The following is a 21,956-nucleotide window of genomic DNA, read 5'->3' on the forward strand; positions in this document are numbered from 1 at the left end:
CCTGCCCTTGAGATTTATTGTCTCCAGGTCCCTCAGATACAGCTTCCTTGCCCTTTAATAGTACAAGTAGTTAAACTTTATAGATGTGATTAAGAGACATGAACTTGATACACTTTTTATTCGGTTATCCTTTTAAAAACAATTATGTTAAGCCAACTAAGCATGGTACTCTTAAAAAATACTGTATTTAATGACATGAGACACAGATCCACTTAAAGAAATAACCACTTGGTGCTATTTGATACTTTGGTTCACTAACCATAACCCTTACATTCCTGTCATCCTGTTTGGTGTCCACCCTTCACGAGGAAAAACATGACTCTTTCCTGTCACCTTCTTAATTCTCTATCGCCTTCCCATCAGAACCCCAGGACTGGCTCCTGGACTCAACCCCAGTGTTGCTCTTGAACTTAAGCCCTTGTCCTAACAGCTTTCACGACAGTGACTCTCCCTTTACGTGGCGCCCTGGTCCTCTCTCTTAGCTAACCTTGTGTTGAGGAGGTCACAGCACCGCTCGTCCCGTGGGCAGCCTTCCCTTTTCAGCCCTTGTACGTGCTGCAAGGTGGAAGAGAACGAGCCCGGCTCCGTAGAGCATCTGGCATGAGTCGCAGTGAAGTCCCACGATTGTTTTTTTCCCCTTTTATTAAGTAGATTGTAATTTTATTTATTTTTCACTGTTTTCTTTTGTGGGTTTGTTTTTTTTTAACCCGAGTTATAAAAAGAACTGAAATTTACATTTGCGGTAGTTAGCAAGGATCTTTTTTTGTTCCTGTGGACAAATTCAAAGCAGATTTTTCATTATTATATCCTATTGTTTTCTAAAGGTTCATCATTTCTTTTAGAACAAACCATTTTAAACAGAGAGCCTTAGTAAGGTTTCTAATCCGATAGCATGCATTTTCTCCATATTAATAAACAGGTTCTGATATTCAGAGGCACACGCTAACAGTCGGTCAGTGCTTCCTTCTGTGTGTCGGAAGATGTTCCTGCCTGATCATCACATCACACCAGCTTGCCCACGGCCTGCCCCAGTGGTGTACCACCATGTCCTGAATCAAAAGAATGTAGCACAGGTTAGTGCAGGGAATGGGAACCAGAGAAAAGAGAAGAGTCAAAAGAGGCACCACGTAGCTCAGGAGAAGAGTGCTGCAAACATCCCCAAACAGGACGACACGTGAGCACACGCGGCCAGCGTCAAACCCGTTCAAAGTACTGTTCACCAGCTTTACGGTCCTTGTACTTGCATTCCGGGCTTTAGAGAGCCATCATCTGTCTCAGATGTAAAGTCCATACACTGCAGTTCTTTCCCAACGTACCTGCCAACAGTCAGCAAACTACAGTCTGCCTTAAAATGCGCATTTGATTTAGCATTTGCCAAGCAATGGTTAACAGGATTGATTGTGGGCCAGCCTGTCCCTGTTCCTACCAGAGCTGTGCTATGTGAAGGCAGGAAACAGAAAAAAATACAAATTTAAAGGACTGGGTATTTTTCTAGGGTGGTCAGACTGGGGTTCTTAACACATCCTTCCTCCCTCTCGGTCTCCCCAGTCCGAAAGAGGAAGTGGGCAATCCCTGGAGGCCCCCCTTCCTCTCCCCTTCTGCCTTCCACCCAAGTCTCTGCCACCATCACCACCACCACCACCCCTTTTAGACCGGTTCCTCGTACACTGCTACTTCTGCTAAAAAATTAGTTATTTACTTAGAACAGAGTGAAGGAAAATGAACAAATACGTCGACTCATAGGTTCACAGTGGACTTCTCAGGTCCCTCTGCCCCAGGAGAAAAGCAGAAACCTAGACCTCCTCCTCTTCCTTTGTTCTTCCCTACTTCTGGGTATTCTGACCTGTATCTAAACACCCCCTCTTCTCTTTGACTTGTAAAGAAAATCAGGGATATAATGTCACTTTTGAAAATGTGTAACATAAAACTTATTGTAAATATTTGTCAGAATTCTGTCCAGAGACTATAAAGGTGAACAGTTTCCCTTTTCAGTACAAGTTTTGAAGTGTTGATAAGTTCTGAATGAAACACTAAAGAATAAGATGACTCTTGAAAACCTCTGATAAGGCTGGGCATGTGGGTATTCTCTTTATTATCATGCTTTTATTAAGTATGTTACATTCAGAAAACTATAATGGGTGATAAAAAATGTCTGTTTGAGTCCAACATCTTATGTCCTAGAGTTATTATATGTTATGTGTTAAAGAATATTTTCCTGTTCTCCAGTCCAATTGTGTTTTTATTTACTTATTTAATTTCTTCGTCTGTGAGCCAGAGGGTCTGGGTGATCTGTAAGGCCCCTTGCCACTCCAGATTCATTTCGTACATATTAATAACCTGGACTCGAAGATGGGCTTGACATGATTTTGAGAGAAAGATCAAATCAGTCAGTACACCTGGCCTCCGGGTAGTAAGCTTCCTTGATCCGTAGGCTCTCCTCATTCTGTGGCCCTCCCTGATTTACCTGGCTTTCTCCGAACGCTTCCCTCTCCTCAGCCCACCCCCAGGTTTGGTCCTGCTTTCTGGCCCGTTCTTTTTTTTGTTAATAGGGGGGAATGAGCCGGGAAAGAGGTGGTTGCCTGGCCCAGACCTCACCACTTGTAGGTGTCCCACAACCCTGGGCCAGCACCCAGTTCTATTCACCGCACGCTGAGTGTTTTTTTACTGGTCACCAACAAGCCAGTTTTATTCTGTTTAGTAATAAAATCAAGCTCAGCACATGGAGGAGTCTTTGTAGTTCTGTTTTTCAGTATTTTATTTTCATTCTTCATAGTAAAAAATGCTACTAGGGTGTGTTTCTCTGAGTATGATTGAGATGATCATGTTGAATTCTATACTCAAATCTGTATTTCTGATCCACTAACTTTGTTTTTCTGTTTTCCTTTCCTGCTCACACTTTGGACAGGACAATCTTTGTTCCCCTTCTGACATCCTTCAGCTAAACCTCCGCGTTAAAAGAACTGTTGAAACACTACTTTCTCTTGGGGCACATTCAGAAGAATCCAGTTTTGTCTCTCTGTCTATCCAGCTTTTGGGTTTTGTGGCATTTTATTGTACTTTAATGTTAACTCTCTGTCTGCTTTATTACTGGATCTTTCCCCTCTAGCTGAAAGATCGTACTCCAGCGATTTTCCACCTCATTCCTGTGCTTGGTGAAGGAGGTTTGTCTCTCTTTACAAAGTATTTACATATGTGCTTTTTTTTTTTTCCTAGCCATCAAAGAGCTAACCAGTAAAGTAGATAAATCCTCCCCTCATATGTCCAGATGAACAGCCCAACACATTAGTAAGCATTGATGATTGCTCACAAAGAGTAAAAGACCAGCATTTTTTCCCCTGGTCTTTTGTCCATTCTCCTGGCCTGTGGCCTTGTTTCTCTTATCATAAGTGCTGAGGTGTCTCTGATACAATTCTGACCTGTTCTTAGAAATCTGACTTAGACCTTTATTTCCAAATGACATAATAAAATTCCCATGTGGCCATTTTCCAACCTTTTCAACAGCTGCTCATAAGGAAAATAGTTGTACCCTTTCCGGTTGGGGAGGCACTTGGTCACTTAGATCTCTGCATTGAGCTATGCCCTAAAATCCTGAAATCTGCCCGTATTGGTAGGCACGGGTCCACCTAAGCATTTACTGTCTGCACATCTGGAAGCACTGACCGTTTAATCTTAATAATTTTAATTTGATCAGAATGTTCAGTCCAAAGATCAGGTAGGTTCCTTAGATTGCTATTCTGAGTCCACTCTGTACATTTAAAATCGTCCACAACAAGCAGATGATCTGGAGCTGACCTTTCAGGAGTAGGCACCTGTCCAGATTTACTATGCTTGTTATCATTAGCTGAGCTTCACCTCTAGAATCCTATAAATTGAAATTTATGTAATTTCCAATATACTTGAACCATCTTAATAGGTGAGCTGGTATTGAATTAGGCTGTTGAGAAGGTTATATCTGAACAGTAGTAGCAGGTAAAGTATAAGGCAGCAGTCTCTGTTCTGTACCCAAGGCAGTGAGTGGGTATTGTCTTCTTCAGAATGTTTAGTATTTAAGCTGCTAGCCTTAATACTTGAAACTACTTTATGATTGCATTCAGATTCTAGTTCTCATAAATAGGATCTCTGAACATTCAGGAATCTACTGAATTCAAATATGAAGGGAAATTGCAGGGAACATAACACCCTGTTGTAGAAGTCAGCCTGAGGGTCTGGTTGCTTTCATTTTCTTCCATATCAAATGGGACAATTATTTAACACATTAAAAACGTATTTCCTATTAATGCCGAAACATTGAACACTGTGTTGAAAGCCAGTTTTATACAGTAGTAGTACCTTCCAGAGTTTGGGAGGTTTGCTTTGTTTTGATTTTAAGATGTCTTGAGTCAAAGATCATTCAGTTTTGTGGAGTTTTGTCCCTTTAGGAAATAAAAAACACGTGGTCCTGCATGTGGTTTGAGGGGAGTAGTTGTACATTCTCTTCAGAGCACACGGCGTTCCCTGTAAGCCGCCTGGAAGGTAAATGTGCATCTGGAAAGCATGAGCCTTGGGGAGAACAGCTAAACCACATGCAGCGCAAGGCACTCTGGAGAAGAGATCAGGGAATTGGCCTCAGAGAAAATACGCCTCTCCCAAGAGCAAAACACCCTGCAGGTTCATTTTAGACTAGTTCATCTGTACTGACAGTCAGTGGTACTCAAAGTATTTATACAAAGTTGCTAGTTTTATAAGGTCAAAGGATCGCAGTTACCTTGTTTTATCAAGATTAAGTATTAAAATTTTGAGTAAGAAGCATAAGGACCCATAACTGTTCAAAATAAATGTTATATTTTTTATTGCAACTAATTTTGTAAAACTTCCTAATAATACAGTAAAGTGCTAATGAAAAGTCCAGCCCTCTTCTTTAATAAACATGTGTAGTCTCCTTTTTAGTGGAACCAGAACTCTACTTTCTGTCCTTTGTGAGCAGTGTCTATTTTTCTGAATATTTAGTCTTAAAAGAAAAACCAATGATAGGTGCTATTCTTAAGCTCTGCCTTTTTCTCTTTCGAGAAAGGATTAGCCGAACATTAATGAGGCAAACACGATAGAAGTATTTTAACTTCCTTTAGGAAACATATGAACACCTTTGAAATATACGGTAATTAAAACGTTCCTGACTAAACTCACATCGTTGTTCTGTAGCATGATTTAATCCATTCGATACCAGGATATGAAATAGTGGTTTCTTCCTGTGTTCCCTGCCTGGTACAAGAGCCCTGATTTTCACAGTCAGGATTATAATGTAGCTGGTGGGCATCCCTCCCTCCCTCGTGCAGCCTGGCTTATGGCATGAACCCAATTACATCCTGTGGTATGTAATTTCGGGAGCACTTTCTCCTACAATGTTAGATCTTTCGGGCTTGAGCCATCTGGTAACTTGGAACTGCTTTTCTGTTTTCCCTGCCTCCGTTTGCTGATCTGCATTTTGCTCTTTTATTTATCGGGGATGAAGGATGTTGCTTTGACTCCATAGTATTCTGTTATCCTCTGTTGTATGTATTAAGTGTCTGTAACTTGTCCTTATTCCAGTTTTCAAAATGACCTGTATGTACGTTCAGTTGTTTTACTAAAGTGAGCGTCAGATGCCATCTCTGCGTAACTCGTATGAACAAAGGTCAGTTCCCCAGGTGCTGACCTGTCCTATCTCAGGTGACCGTTAGGAGGGAGAGAAGAGGTGCTTATTTTTTCTCTTCAGTTCGTTGATGTTCATCCTGTTTTCTCTTTTGTTTGTTTTTATGTTACGTTGTCCCATTTCAGGAGCAATTATGTTTGCCTCTGCACATTTTAGAAGAGAAAGGTTTGAGCCAGGTCGCAGTGACGGTGCAGGCTCTCCTGGAGCTTGCCCCGCCCAAGCAGCAGCACCACTTGTCTGCTGCGTGAGGACCCCCAGCACCTGGGCGCTGGCCCGGCCAACCCGGAGCAGGACGGGATTGCTGCTGCCAGCCGGCTGCTTACGCAAAGCTCTTGCGTGCTCTTACGAGGGACCGTTTCCATGATTCCTAACAGGAATACGTTGCTTCATTTCTCCATTTTAGGGGAGGTTATATCCATTTCCATGGGACTGTTTTAGGAAGACACAGTTGGTTTTCGCAAATGAAACTTAACTCTGTCATTACTGAGAACCCGACGCCAAAGCCTAAACTGGCTGTGCTTTCCTAGGGAGCAGGCTTGTCTCCCGTTCCAGGAAGAAAGCTTCTCAGAAGGATAGTTAGCTTTCCTGAAAACAGAGACATGTTACTATCTGTACCTGTTTCCTGTTTCTGGAACCCACTGGTTTCCAAAACTGGCTGTTCATTAGAATCTCCTAGAGCATTTGTGAAAATGTAGATTCTCATTCCAGTAGGTCTAGAGCGGGGCCTGGGTATCTGCATTTTCAACTGACATAGTGAGACCACTTTCCCAAGCCGGGTATTTTTTGTTATGATGTCGAGAGTAATGACTCCACTATGTTTGTCAGCCGCATTTAAAATCAGAAGCTATGTTACGATTACTTGGGACTGTCTGTCCAAGGCAAAACAAATACAATGTAGAAGGCCTAGATTTTTGCATAGTAAAGCAACGAGAGAGGTAAGTTGTATTTAAGGCCAGCGTCTTAGGCCTTCCCCGAACTTCTGTCCACCACCACCACCTAAAACTTGGTTCTCATATGTGACATCCTGCTATTATCTGAACATTATAAACAAGCACTCTACACACAGGTTCCAAATCCTTAGGATGGTAACAGGCACTGCTCAGCGTCATTTCCACTGAGCTCCCCCACCGCCTCCCCCACGCCACTCCCAGGATACCGGGACCCGCAAATACCTTCCACTCACGGCAGATACACTTCCAGCTCCCTGACCGATGGAAGACTGTGAAAACAGAGCAGAAGGAGTAAAAGAGAAGCCAAGTTTCTTAATTTCTTTCACGTAACTGCCAGTTTCCAGGGCTGACTTAAGGCACTTGTGGTATCTTAAAAAACCGTGTGCTGTCCCTATATGTAGCTCATCGAACTCTACCACGGGTGCCTTCTTCACTCCGCTGTGGGCCACGTCAGAGGGCGCAGGGCTCATGGAGCACAAAGCCAGGAACCTTTGTTCAAGTTTAAACCACCAAGGTCTTTCTTACCCTAATCTCTTGAACCCCTTTTAGTTGTCAGCATATCTTTTGGTATTCACTGCCTTTATAAACCAAGTAAATAAGAGTAAGTGAAGATGCTAGTTATCTGAGATTTTTTTGGGGTTGTGAACTATTCTGGACTTTCTTTACCAGTGCATGCATTTGAGCAAAATGTTCTCTCTTTATCATGTAAATGCAACATCTAAAAGTAACTGGATAAAATCTTGTTGAGTATCTGGTCAAAATAATGTTTTCTCCCTGTTCTCACAGGGAAACAAGTTCAGTAGAACATTCCACTTTGTCAAAGTTTAAAATTAAAGAACATAAAACATCTGATCTCAAAGCCCCACTGACCTTACAGAACAAAAGTAAAATGTTTTTTAACTGCTTAGAGCCAGACCCCGTTATATTTACAGTTCTAAACAGACCCACCAATCAAAGCGACTTGTTTAGAATTTAGCTGTGTGCATTTTTAAACTATAGGTATTTCTCCTTCTAGTCAACATTAAACCTCAGTTCAATTTCCAAATAATAGAAGCCATTTGAAAGGAAACTCAGCAAAGAACAGGACTGTTTGTCACCTATTATGCAAGGAGTAATCCCAGAAGACATACAGAATGCAACATTTGGAAGATTTCCAACTATTTATCCCATAGGAATAAGTGGAAATTTCCACTTATTTCACATCTTATACATAACGTGCAACCTTATTAATGCATTTTTATCAAACTAATGCAAATTTATATTTGAATTACTAGAAAAAAATTGTGTACAGTTTTGGTTGATAGTGAAAGAAAAATATCAAATGTATTTCTTTTCTAAGTCAAGATGCAAAAACATTTCGTGATGTTTTTGCTAGAACATTTTTGTATTCAGTGTTCTGTACGTACCTTTTTTTTTTTTAATAAACTGGAAAGAAAATTTAACATTTAGCCTTGCTAGACTCCAGTGTAAGATAAAGGTGCTGTAGTGGTTCCACCCGACCATTTATGAGCTTCCTACTGAAGCAGTGGCCAGCCCAGCGCGGAAGTATGAACAAAGAGGAGGCTGAGTGCCCACCCACCAGGGCCCCTGGCAGCTGCGGAGACTGTAAGTGAGCAGGTTCTCTGGCAACAGCTTCTGGCTGGAGGGGCCGTTGTTTGGCTAGAACAGAATAGGGGGCTTATTAGGAGGTCACTCTCTTTAACAGCTTTTTAAAATACAGCCTCATAGCTAACTAAGGAGTCTGTGATTTCTCTTACTTGCTACAGCTCAATAGTGACTAATGACATGTGACTACGCTGATGAGTAGGACAAAGTTTTAACAACTAAGTGCTTAAAATGGTTATAGCAATGAAGGAAAACATGGATATTTAGAAACTTTTTTATATACTTATTGCAGTGAGATGGTTTACAGCAGATTTCATTTTATTTCTGAAAATGTTGTAAACATGTAATTAGTAAAAGATTTTGTAAAACATTGTCCTATATTTGTATGTCTGTAAATATAATGCATAAGTTCTAAGTATAAATATGTCCATATCATGTATGTTATTTTAAATTGCCTGTATGCCACCTTACTTGTTGACATGAAAATAAAAGCCAACACTTCAATCGCATGAAATAAAGACTGACTTGAAAATGTTTGTACCTAAAGCATGGTTTCCTTGGCAAAAATGAAAGGTTACTTAGTTCCCTGGAGGGAACATCAGTAGAAACTGGTTCCTCATAACAGGCCCTTGAGATCAGTTTTGTGTTTTTTTTTTTTTTTTACTTTTGTAAAGAAATATAGATAACAGTATTGCCCTGTATTTGGAATTACGTATAAGGCTTAATTCGTGAAATACATATGATGCAATGATGCATTTGGACACTTTTCTCTCAGAAATTACCAACTGTGCGGGGCACCTGGGTGGCTCAGTGGTTAAGCGACTGCCTTCAGCTCAGGTCATGATCCTGGAGTCCCGGGATCGAGTCCCACGTCGGGCTCCCTGCTCATTGGGGAGCCTGCTTCTCCCTCCGACCCTCCCCCCTCTCATGTGCTCTCTCTCTCTCTCTCATTCTCTCTCTCTCAAATAAATAAATAAAATCTTTATAAAAAAAAGTTTTAGAAATTACCAGCTGTGCAATAGGGAAAGCTTTAGCATCCCGAGACATTCTGCTTGGATTATCTTTACTCTTTCAGTCATAATATCCTGCAAGGTGAGAATTTTTGAGGAAGCAAAGCAGGCGTAGACCCCGGTGTCTCACTGATCAACAAGCTCTGCAAGCTAGTCTGCCAGCAGGCCTGTGTCCCCACCTTACTAGGTTGTACATCCTAACATTTCTGTTTATTCTAATTCATTATTTTTTAAATTTATAATTTATATCCCTATTTCCCAGAAAAGGAGCTGAAGCAACCTATAATAAGATAGGCATTCCATGCCCCCACCACCCCAACAAAAACACCAAAGTGGTAATAAACCTAAAAGACAGGAAGGAACCAACCTTTGGACCTTATACTGTGTCTATATTATGCTAGACACTTTATAAACATTATCTTGTAATTCCGAATGAACACTTGACTTTTGTTCAAGAGTTTTTTCACCGTAGACAAATGACAGAATCCGAGACATTACAGAAATTACTTAAGTTTTAATGCATCACAATAACTAATAAGCCCATGAACTTTTTTCTGGTAAGAAAAAGCAAGAGAAATCTTTGCAAGGCTCCTAGCAATACTTCTTCCCAGCAAAAGTTTTTCAAAATATGAAGCAGCCCTAAGTCGATGGTATACTCCTAATTCAGGGCTTGAAAACTAATGCAACAGGCAAAGGGAAGGAACCGGGCAGCACCTGGGAATGTCCACATAAGAAACAACCTGCAGATAAAGTTATCTGTGCTGCTAAAGTTTCTTCCTCCCTTCAAGTCCTCCTCCCCGTCTCCAGAAGACCAGGGGAAAAGACGAGAACTCCATCACTTTTTCTTGCCTTTCCGCTTGTCCTTGTCTTTGCCTTTACCTTTAGAATCCTTGCCATCATCTTTGTCCTTCTTAGGCAGTCTGAAACCACCAATTTCCCTCCGTATCATAGTGCCTCGCCACCAGGCCTGGAGCTGGAAGAGAAAGGGGGAGTGAGTACAATTCAGAGTAGGCCTGCCAAGCTGCATCCTTTTCGCATAAGGGAGTTGTCTTTTTTTTTTTTTAAGATTTTATTTATTTATTTGAGACAGAGAGAATGAGAGACAGAGCATGAGAGGGAGGAGGGTCAGAGGGAGAAGCAGACTCCCTGCCGAGCAGGGAGCCCGATGCGGGACGCAATCCAGGACTCCAGGATCATGACCTGAGCTGAAGGCAGTCGCTTAACCCACTGAGCCACCCAGGCGCCCCAAGGGAGTTGTCTTGTCATAAAGTAACTTCTGTCTGAAGAATGGTGTGTGTCTGAAACATGGAAGCAGCCAAGCCCGCTCTCCCTCCAGCAACGCTCCCCTGTTTGCTGGATCCACAACTGAAGCCACGGACTCCTGAGTAAAGTTCGCAAGGAGTAAACATAAGGAAAAGGAATCTGATTAGGCCATTCTTTCCTTTACACTTAGAAACCTGGTTCCCATGTACTGCTTCTCTTTAGGAACATCCAAGTTCCCCACATCCAAACCATTTGATCCAAAAGCAATGTTAGTTAGCTAGGCCAGCAATTGGTCAAAGATAATTTCGATGACTTCAGTAGGCTTCCTGGTGCATTTCATGGCTTTAATGATTGATAAAAGGATCAGTACTCCTCTTTCGAAAAGGATTTCGATAGCTGCTTAAATATCTGTCATTAAACACAACTCTTCTGAATATAGTCTGGGCTACTTTAAGATCAGACTAAGCCCTAAAGACTGGGAGCAAATCCATTAGTGAAAACAAGTTTTCAGCTAGTCCTTACATTTTTGCTCTAAATCAAGGAATCCTGCCAAATAAAAAACACCAAAGAGGCTCGATAAATCCTTGCTAACTATACATCTGCCTCTCTCCTAATAGAAAGCTCATGTTTAGGTTTGGATGCCTGGTTCTAAATGTACTTTAAAGCTTTCTTAATCTACCCCATAACATATATATCACAAACTACTGTTTGCACACTAGGATCTCAGCAGACCCTCCTCTTTCAGAGAGAAAGGCAATTCTCTAAACAACAGTCCTGGTCCAGCTAATGTTTATTTTTGCTTGAAAATATTTCCCAGAATCCGACCTGCCAGTTTCAACATGACTAATATACATGAGTTCATAGAAAATTAAAATTTTTTTTTTCTAGACTGCTACTTATTCCCTCCACCTTTTTGTGAAAACAGCTCTTATCAGAACCTAGCAGATAGCCTGGGCTAACATATAAATAGGATTTTGAGAAGCTCCTCCAGGGGCGCCTGGCTGGCTCAGTCAGTAGAACATGTGACCTTGATCTTGGGGTCATGAGTTCAAGCCCCACGTTGGGGGTAGAGTTAGTTAAAAAAAAAAAAGGCAGCAGCAGCTCCTCCAAGAGCTGTTCTGATTATAAATAACATTCTTAAATTTGACCTTTGGGAGCAAGCTCTAGGTCCTGCTTCCCCTGCTAACCACCACTTTCCCCTGGATTAAGAGTTGGGGACATGTCCCTTGCTATGTGAACTATTCCCTGCACCAAGGACTGCAGGCAAGTTCCAGTAATAACAAAAGGCCATCCTTCCTTAGAGATCTCCTGTTCCATGCTTCATAATAAATGAGAGAAACTTTGCGTTCCTCAGTGTTAGGCCAGCTATTGAATTGAAGGTGCCCTAAGATGCCAACTCTGGGGCGCCCGGGTGGCTCAGTCAGTTGAGTGACTGCCTTCGGCCCAGGTCATGATCCTGGACTCCCAGGATCGGGTCCCACATTGGGCTCACTGCTCAGTGGGGAGTCCGCTTCTCCCTCTGACCCTCCCCCTTCTCGTGCTCTCACTCTCACTCTCCCTCTCTCAAATAAAAATAAATAAAATCTTAAAAAAAAGATGCCAACTCTGGCTTTCTACCTTTATGACGCTCTTTAATTCCAAGTCATCCTGTTCTGTCTTCTTCCTGGTCTTCTCCTTTTCTAACCGATCTTCAGTGATGACCTGTTCATACTCCCTTATCTATAAAAGTAAACATGAATCCTAGGTTATAAGACAGTCTTGGCAAGGTGTGGCCCAGCCAGCCCTGCACATTTAATATAAAATTTGAAAATAAAGTATGCCAAACCTAAAGATAAACCAAAGAAAAGAAAAAAACTAAGTGGATTCCTATGTTGTAAATATTCATATATTAACTATATAAAAAAATTTTCAGTTTGGATCATTCAAATTTCCTATAAAATCTTGCATAAAAATGAACTAGTAACTTGATGTGTGTTTAATGACCTCAAAGTAATGTAATTTTTTAAAAAACTCATAGAAAGTACATACACAAATAGCAGCCATCTTTTAAAAGAGAAATTTGGGAAGTTTTACAGTTCTTCAATGACGAAACCATAATCAGGAGCTTTTTAAAAATCATAATTTACAGATTATCTTCAGAGACCATAAAGTAGAAATAATAACAGTATCTATCTCAAGAGGTTGTTGTGAGGGTGAAGTAAGTTCTTTGTGTGGAACGCTAGCAAAGCGCCTGGAACCGAGCGAGCACCACGGTGGTGTGTCAGCTGCGGCTTTTACTGTCCCCATCATGGATGTCGTCATCATCATCACAAAGAAGACACTCAGTGGTTCACAGGCACACCTCCACTTTGTCACAGGAATGGCGTTACCCAGCTGCCGTAGCTCAGCTACCACCCAGTCCTCTGGCGCTCAGCCTTCCACTATCGAGACTGCTTCCTTACCGTCTTTGCGAGTTCTTGAAGGTGTGCTAAGTCACTGGCCTTAGCAGCTTTGAGAGCATTTAGTTCATTCTGTTTCATTTCTGTGTCCTTATCAAATTTCTCCATCCAGAACTCCAGCTTTTCCTCAAGTTTCTGTTCGGAAAGAACATTAAAACGTGGGTTCCACCAGACACAAAGCCTGATATACTGTATGAATCATTTATATAAGGTTCGCAAAAAAGCAAAACCTCTAGAGTGATAGAAGTCAGACTCGTGGCTACCTCTAGGGGATGGGTTGCTTTATTTGATCAGGAAGGGACAGGAGGGAGACTTCTGGGATGTTGTAAATGTGTTCTATATCTGTGTGGGTGGTGGTTACAGGAGTATATATATGCAAATGTTCAAACTATATGCTTAATATGTGTTACTCAATTTAAAAACAGAGGGAAGAGGGCCTTCCAGGTGTCTGGATAAGGGAAATCGGAAAGGAATAAAGGGTAGGTAGGAAATTTTGAAGGATAAAGAATGGCACAGATAAATCTTTGATTAGTAACAGTAAATACCAGGGGTGCCTGGGTGGCTCAGTCAGTTAAGCGTCTGCCTTCAGCTCGGGTCATGATCCCAGGGTCCTGGGATCGAGCCTCACGTCAGGCTCCGCGCTCAGCAGGGAATCAGCTTCTCCCTCTGCCTCTGCCTTCTGCTCCCCCCGCTCATGCTCTCTCTCTCTCTCAAATAAATTTAAAAATAAACAATAAAATCTTTTTAAAAAAATAACAGTAAATAGCAGTTGAGAAGGGTAAAATGTCTTCAAAATCCTAAAAAATAATAAATGTGAGTCTTAAGATTCTATACTTTGCTAACCTAGTATTCAAATGTGAGAGAAAGGAAGACTATACCTGGTCTTTAGAGAAGAGTTAAGAGGGTATTTTAGCAATGAAATCTAAAATTTCATTTTAGAAAGAGAGTACATGTGAGAAACAATAAAATGTATATTTAGGCTACATAATATACTTTTTTTTTTTAAAGATTTTATTTATTTATTCATGAGAGACAGAGAGAAGCAGAGGGAGAAGCAGGCTCCCAAGGAGCAGGGAGCCCGATGTGGGACTCGATCCCAGGACCCTGGGATCATGACCTGAGCCGAAGGCAGACGCTTAACCATCTGAGCCACCCAGGCGCCCCATAATATACTTTTTTAAAATAAATCATAATCTGGAACTAAAATCCCAAATTAGGCAGTATCGTCTCCTGGAAACAGCCCAGACAGGCTCTGAAGGCAGAATGCCTAGGTTTCACTCCCAACTCTGGGACTCAAATAAGTTAACTTAAATTCTTTAAGCCTCAGTTCCCTCACTTATTAAATGGAAATATGTAACGAACTATTTCAGCATGGGATGTAGGAGAGGAAGAGTTAAAACTTTGCTTTAATAAAGACAAGAAGATAAAAGTATTGATTAACTCTAGACTTAGGAGGAAGAACAAAGTATAAATATGTATGTTAAAATGTCAAGGGTTACCACTCCAAGAACATAATGCCATAACTTCCAAACTCCTAGATCATGTACCTCAAGAATGAGATATCAAGAGGAATCTTTAGCCTCTAACTCTGAAACTAATAATACATTATATGTTAATTAATTGAATTTAAATTAAAAAAAATAAAACAAGTGGAATAGAAAAAAAAGCAGCATAACGCAATGAAAACAACACAAGCTTCAGAGCCTATCAGAGCCCTATTCAAATCTTAAATCTCCCATTTTCTAGCTGTATATATTGGCCATGTTAATTAATACCTCTGAGGCTTTGTTTCTTCTTTGTAAAATGGGACTAATATTACCTACGTCCTAGGATTATTATGAGGAATAAATATAATGTATATAGTGCCTGGCATTAAAAGGCTTTCAATAGGGACGCCTGGGTGGCTCAGTCAGTTAAGCGGCTGCCTTCAGCTCAGGTCATGGTCCTGGGGTCCTGGGATCGAGCCCCACATCGGGCTCCCTGCTCAGCGGGGAGCTTGCTTCTCCCTCTGCCTCTGCCTCTCCCCCTGCTTGTGCTCTGTCTCTCTCTCTGACAAATAAATAAAATCTTTTAAAAATAAAATAAAATGAAATAAAAGGCTTTCAATAAATGGTGCTTATTTTAATTATAACTAACTAAATAAATGAAATTTTAAAAAAGGAGTCTTTAGGTGGTACATTGACATGGAATTTTTTTAAAACATGATTCAATTAATCATTCTGATCAAGTTAAAGAGAATATATCAGTTTGGTGCAATCATGTCTTTAACATCTTTCTAACTCTTGTTAACATTTTTCTTCTTTTTTTTAACAAAAAGAGACAGTCTCCAGGCAGGCAAGAAGAACTGGCTAAAATGCAATAATATCATTTGGTATTTATTGAACTTCTATTTATGTTAATCTCTACTTATGGCAAATGATACTGGTTTTTCTTTTATAGTAATGATATAAAAATCTTAATTTTGTTGTTTAGGTGAGTAATTATGTACAAAATTGTAATAACACAGGTGGTATGCTGATAATACAAAACTATGAAAGTGGTATGCAAATAATGACTTTGCACTAGACAGCAAGAAATCGAACAATATGGGATGCCTGGGTGGCTCAATTGGTTAAGCATCTGCCTTTGGCTCAGGTCATGATCTCAGGGTCCTGGGATCAAGCCCCACATCAGGCTTCCTGCTCAGTGGGGAGTCTGCTTCTCCTTCTCCTTCTCCCTCTGCCTGCCGCTCTGCCTACTTATGCTCTCTGCTCTCTCTCGTGTTCTCTCTCTCAAATAAATAAAATCTTCAAAAAAATACACAAATAACTTGTAGATTAAGGAAGTAATAAATTATAAACTACAAATTATAATGCCTATAATTTATTTAAAGGCGTGAAAAAGGTAAGATGGATTAATGGAGGAAGGATGTATAGAAATGTGATGAAGCAAGAATAAAAAAATCTTAATGGTAGAATCTACCAGTAGATGATATGGATGTTCACTGTAAAATTCTTCCAACTCTGTGTTTGTTTGGAAACGCTCAAAATAAAATGTTGGGGAGAAATAAATAAATTAGAAATTATTTGAAAGGAATGATGACAACAGGGGCATCTGGGTGGCTCAGTCGTTAAGCATCTGTCTTCAGCTCAGGTCATGATCCCAGGGTCCTGGGATCGAGACCCATGTCAGGCTCCCTGCTCAGCAGGGAGTCTGCTTCTCCCTCATCCACTGCCCTTGCCCCCACTTGTGCTCACTCGCGCTCTCTCTCATGCTCTCTCTCCCAACAAGTAAATAAAAATCTTAAAAAAAAGGAATGACAACATAAGCATTATGTATCAAAACCTGTATTCTGCAGCCAAACAGTACTCAGAAAATATGTTGGGTTACATGCATGTATTAGAAAATAATAAAATTTAAAAATAAGTGAATAAAACATTAAAAAAAAACTAGACAAAAGATTATCAACTAATTACTCAAAATAAAAGCAAAAACTAATGTGAAAAGGAAAAAATAAAACAAACAGATTTGCTCAATAAAGCCAAAAGATGGTATTTGCGAAGACCAATAAAATGGCCAAAACTTTGACAAATCTTAGCAAGAAAAAGGGAGAGAAGACACAAATTTTTTTAAAATAAAGATGAAAAAGATAACTACAGGAATAAAGGAAAGTTTTAAATTGTGAGAGACTGGAGCACACCTTTATACTAATAAATTTGAAAGGAATGTTTTAGATGAAATGGGTTCTTTCTAGGAAGAAATTACCAAAAATGACTCAAAAAGAGATTCTTTAGACAAAGACATCAATAATCATTTAAAAAATGGAAAAGGTAGCTGACCATCTCCCCTTGAAAATGGTACCCAGACAAGACTGTCTATGACTAAATTTTAGCAAAGTTTCAAGGAACAGATAATAATCTATTTGTTCTATTGGTATTTTTAGGTTTCAGAGCATAAAAAGGTGGAAAGCTTCCCAAGTCAAGCTGCTAAGTTAGCATAACTGATAGCAACACAAAGACCACCAAAAAATAAATCTATAGGTTAATCTTGTTTATGGAATATATATGTGCAAAATAAAAATCTATGAATCAATCTAGCAGTCTGGTAAAAGAATAATATATTATGAACAAGTAGGGTTTATCCCAAGAATTTAAAGATGATTCAACAGCAATAAATCTATTAATATATTTTACTTTATTAGCATATTAAAAAAGAAAAAGCCCATATCATCTCAATGGATGGAAAAAATCCATCTCATAAAACATGAATACTCATTCCAGATTAAAAAGGAAAAAAAAAAAAAAACCTCGGCAAGACCAAAAGGAAACTTACTTAACTTGATAAAAGTTTATCTCCCATAAACCTACAGAGTAAACCTCATACAATCCCCATTTGTGCCTGTATCAACTGATGACCTCTCAACCCCACATGCATCCTTCACCAGCCAGCTTTGTCACCCGGATGCTTGCTCTATCTAACTAGTTCTCTTTTGCCCTGTGGCACAGTGATAAGCTTTGTCAGTAGAGGGTGCTGGAGGGACATGACAGGAGAGCTTCACTCCTTGGTTCCAGCGTCCTTCCTCTTTTGTTCCTGGGGCACATGCATGACAGTGGCATGTGTGTGGGACGCTGATGCCACTTATTCACCGTCAAGTTCTGTTGACACAACAGGATTCTTGCTTACCAAAGAGCCCACCGTTCCCAGTTTGCCCACTTTATCCCACTACCTATGAACGTGCTCTGACCCAGAACAACAAAGCAAACATCTCTCTCTGTTTATCCCTTCCTTGGATACAAGTCTTTATTTTTTATTTTTTTTTTAAAGACTTTATTTATTTATTTGAGAGAGAGAGAATGAGAGAGAGCACATAAGAGGGGGGAGGGTCAGAGGGAGAAGCAGACTCCCTGCTGAGCAGGGAGCCCGATGTGGGACTCGATCCAGGGACTCCAGGATCATGACCTGAGCCGAAGGCAGTCGCCCAACCACCTGAGCCACCCAGGCGCCCGGATACAAGTCTTTAGAGTTCTCTTTTATCCTTTCTTTGTAGCCAATCCCTTATTATCAGTTAATGATTCTTCTGCTAAATGTTCCCTGCTGAAACTACTGGTGTGTTTTCTGTCACCTAACTGAACCGTGATTCAAAACTGGTACCCAAAATAGCTTCTGTCCCACCTTCTCATTCATATGTCTTATTAAGGCATCCAAAGTCCTTGCTACGTCCTGTTCATCAGATAGAATCAGCATCATGCTGTGGACTACTACAATGTTTTGCAGAAAGTCAAAGCAGGCAGTGTCTCCGTAGACGGTATGATGGCCCGGATGTGAGCCTGTGAGGGTATACTGTTGGCCCTGCCAGGTAAAAGCAAACTGCTTCTGGAGCTTCTTCCAAACTGGGTTGGAGACACAAGCTTTGGTCAGGTGAAGGTTAATAGCTGCCTACCAAGTGCCAGTGGCCTTTGAAGAATTTCTCCAGTCAAGATACTACACCTGGAACTGTAGCTACAGTTGGAGTCATCACCCAACCGCACTTACAACAGCCCCAGTCATTGTCCAAGATCATTCAACTCAACAGGCCACACAGCTGAGTTAAATGGGGATGTGGTAAATATCACTACCTCTGCTTCTTTCTTCTTTGTTGGCACTAATTTCTGCAGTTGCAGCAGGCGTCCAGCATTTGCTCATGATTTACTATGTTGGTAGGAAGAGGAAGTTCCAGAGACTTCTACTTAGCCCTTACCACCATGATAGCCCTCACTCCATAGGTCAGAGAGCCAGTGTGGAAATTCTGTCTGTTGCTGAGAATGTCTATTCCAATTATATGTTCCATAATGGGAAATAACTACAGGGTGGATCCACAGAACAAGTGGTCCCAGAGTAAATCAGACTTGAGTTAAGACTCCACCTATCACCTGAGCACTATAATCCCTCATTTTGAGTAGGGACCACAGTGTTGTTTCGGGTCCCCAGGAATTAATATCAAATCAGAGCCAATGTTTAGTAATCTGAAAAAGTCTGGGTATTTTCTGTTTTCCAGTGTATAGTAACTGGTCCCTTTGAGTAGGCTTAGGGGAAGATTCACAATATATACCTGCAGTAATAGTGCAGAGTTCATCCTCAGGGGGACGTGGCCCTTTCAATTAAGGAGCTTTGGTCTCTGAATTGACTTAGTTCTGGAAATTGGAGGAGAAACCATGATCCTTCATTGTGGTGACTCAGATCAGGGTTTTGGCTTCTAATCTTGGACTTTCTTCTGTTACATATATCAAGTAATTCTTTATCAGGCCCCTCATCAATTTTGTTCATAGGGATACCATGATTAATCAGCTGTTGGCAGATACCCCTATGGGCAAAGGCATTCTGATTTCCAGTACATTCCTACTGCCCTTCATGGTAAATGTGTTCACCTGTCTTTAGCAGTTAAGTGCTGCTACATGTCCTCTGGCTCTCCAGGATCCCATCATCACCACTGACATCAGGGAAGCCATTTCAATGATGATATCACCCATGATCTTACCTGGCCTACATAGGAAAGCAACCAAAGACCTTTTCGAGGATGCAGGTGCTCCCCTCACTAATGTATTTCTCAATGTCTTAGTATAGGAGTGTCCTCTGGGAAAAAATGTCTCACAGAAACTCATTACATGTAGGTGCTCAGCAGTAGATCTGTAGGTCACACAAATTCACTCTGATATTCCTATTTCCCTAAGTCTTTGGATTCTCCTCCAGATCATAGCAGGGAAGCTCTGGCATCTCCACCTCATTAAATGTGGGCCACTGCTGAGTTGTTGAGTCCAAGTTTCAAGTGAACTCTTAAGAGTCACCTCCAGCTTCACAAGCTATCACATCAAATCCAGAATCTCTAGTAAGTATATCCATATCAATGAACATGACTCAATCTAGCATTATATCCCACCCGCATTGGTCTAACATCCTTAGAATCCATTCCCATACATGTCTCCCAATTACAAGCGAAGTCTTGTAATGCTTTAGGTTTATAAGCTATTTCCCTCTGAATTATAGTTATCTGAGTTATCTGTACCCTGGAACTTGCTGAGATTTGACTCTAGTAATGGATCCAGGGGCAATAGGAGTGATTGTGCTGGGTCTTGAGAGTGAGCATCTGACTCAGATGAAGTTATTACTACGGCATTTTCAGGGAAAATAAGGCTAATCTCCTCAGACCCTGGAGGGCATACTACTTCCACAGGCAAGGGAGGCTCAGGGTTACTTGGGGGTTCAAGATTATCAATTACTTCTGAATCCATAGAGATGTTCCTATTCCGAGTTTCAGGGTCCCATTATTTCCCAATAAATGCCCTAACTTGCACGTGAGAAACTTGGCATGATTATGAATTCATGTGTAATACTGACTGAAATACCATTAATACCAAGAATAGAAAAATGGGGCCCCATTATCACTACTACTAATCAACATTACACTTGACACTCAAGCTATACAATAAGCCACAAAATGGAAACAGATATATAAATAACAAAAAGGAAAATATAAATTTGTCTGCAGTCAATAAGATTTTCTATCTAGAAAATCTAAATGAATCAACTGAAGAACCATTAAAACTAATATGAGAGGACATAAGGCATCTACGGCGATAGGCAAAAATGAATAGCCTTTCCATATACCATGCATTTAGAGACATATCTAAACATGTTTAGCATTGTTATACTAGCAAAACTCAGAAACAACCTGAATGTCCACCGGCAGAAGAATGGTTAACTAAATTTTGGTCTATCCCTTCAATGGGATATTATATAGCAGTTGTACTGCTATAGGAAACATTAAGACAAAGTGTATTTAAAAAAAAAACAGGGGCACCTGGGTGGCTCAGTCATTAAGCATCTGCCTTCGGCTCAGGTCATGATCCCAGGGTCCTGGGATCGAGCCCTGCATCGGGCTCCCTGCTCCGCGGGAAGCCTGATTCACCCTCTCCCACTCCCCCTGCTTGTGTTCCCTCTCTGGCTATGTCCTCTCTGTCAAATACATAAAATCTTTAAATAAATTAAATAAATAAAAATTAAAAAAAAACCAGTCTGGAACAATATATATAGTAGGATCCATTTATGTCACAAATATCAATATATTAATAAATAAATAGATGGCCAGATAAATACTAAAAACGTAAGTATTTAGGTACATACACAAGTATGCATATCAAGAAAAAGATGTAGAAGAAATATTGGAACAATTTGGAGTGATTACAAGAGCTTTCACTTTTTCACCTTTTAAAATCTGTGTATTTCTGTGCTGTCTCAAATTTTTCATTGAAAAATACTTACGGGGGCGCCTGGGTGGCTTAGGTCATGGATTGAGCCCGACATCAGGCTCCCTGCTCAGCGGGAGCCTGCTTCTCCCTCTCCCACTCCCCCTGCTTGTGTTCCCTCTCTCACTGTCTCTCTTTGTCAAATAAATAAATAAAATCTTAAAAAAAAAAGAAAAGTATTTATGCATTGCTTGTGTTATTGGGTTGTTGATCTAGGAAACACTGACTTTATCCATCCATTATCCATTTATCCACCAACTCATCTGACTGTTATTAAGCACATGCTAACTATGCATCTAACACTTGAACAAGTAACATGGTACATAATCCCTAAACTGCCTGGGTGTAAGACCCTATTCCTAATAGCCTACCAGATTTTTGTTTTCAGTAAGGCCCTCTGAGATAGCATCTATAAAGTATTTCTTAACCACAAATTTGGAATTGTTTACTGAAAATTTATTAGCTTTTCTCAAAGAAGCTAGACTGAATTGTAAGCTAGAAATTTTTTCCTTATTCACCCAACAGGGATATTTTTTTAAAACTCCATTCAGCTTAGTTTGTTATTAGTTTTAGAAATACTAATTAAAACCATTTCAATCACATAATTCACACAAGAAGAAAGAAGATAAAGAAATATATGAAAAAATGGTCAATTTTTCAATTCTATTAGCAAAAAAAGGCAAAATAAAACAACTCATTAAATTAACACCTTAAAAATATCTAAAATGCCTAGTGTGGTTGATGATACCTTGAAATTAGTGTCA

At 40.3% G+C, this 21,956-nt stretch overlaps 2 protein-coding genes across 9 annotated transcripts in view; one reads left to right on the top strand and one right to left on the bottom strand.

Annotated features, from left to right (window-relative positions):
* LRCH3 (leucine rich repeats and calponin homology domain containing 3) overlaps positions 1-8,757 on the top strand; it is a 119,642-nt gene extending 110,885 nt beyond the window's left edge. For 4 of the 6 annotated variants that reach the window (XM_034999967.1, XM_034999959.1, XM_034999960.1 and 1 more), the window contains one exon: positions 5,794-8,757. In XM_034999967.1, coding sequence (XP_034855858.1) covers positions 5,794-5,916 — 123 coding nt within the window. In that variant the 3' untranslated portion in view covers positions 5,917-8,757. Of the gene's footprint in view, positions 1-919; positions 3,861-5,793 lie in introns of those variants that run through there. The other 2 variants (XM_034999966.1, XM_034999961.1) reach the window with 2 other exon arrangements.
* A 975-nt stretch (positions 8,758-9,732) lies between these two features.
* IQCG (IQ motif containing G) overlaps positions 9,733-21,956 on the bottom strand; it is a 45,338-nt gene continuing 33,114 nt past the window's right edge. For all 3 annotated transcript variants that reach the window (XM_034999970.1, XM_034999969.1, XM_034999968.1), the window contains 3 exons: positions 12,938-13,069; positions 12,114-12,215; positions 9,733-10,206 (listed from right to left, as the gene is read on the bottom strand). In XM_034999970.1, the coding sequence (XP_034855861.1) occupies positions 10,069-10,206; positions 12,114-12,215; positions 12,938-13,069 (372 nt within the window). In that variant the 3' untranslated portion in view covers positions 9,733-10,068. The remainder of the gene's footprint in view (positions 10,207-12,113; positions 12,216-12,937; positions 13,070-21,956) is intronic.

Source organism: Mirounga leonina, unplaced genomic scaffold (assembly GCF_011800145.1).
Source record: "Mirounga leonina isolate KUSES-001 unplaced genomic scaffold, KU_Mleo_1.0 Mir_115, whole genome shotgun sequence".
Lineage (NCBI taxonomy): Eukaryota > Metazoa > Chordata > Mammalia > Carnivora > Phocidae > Mirounga > Mirounga leonina.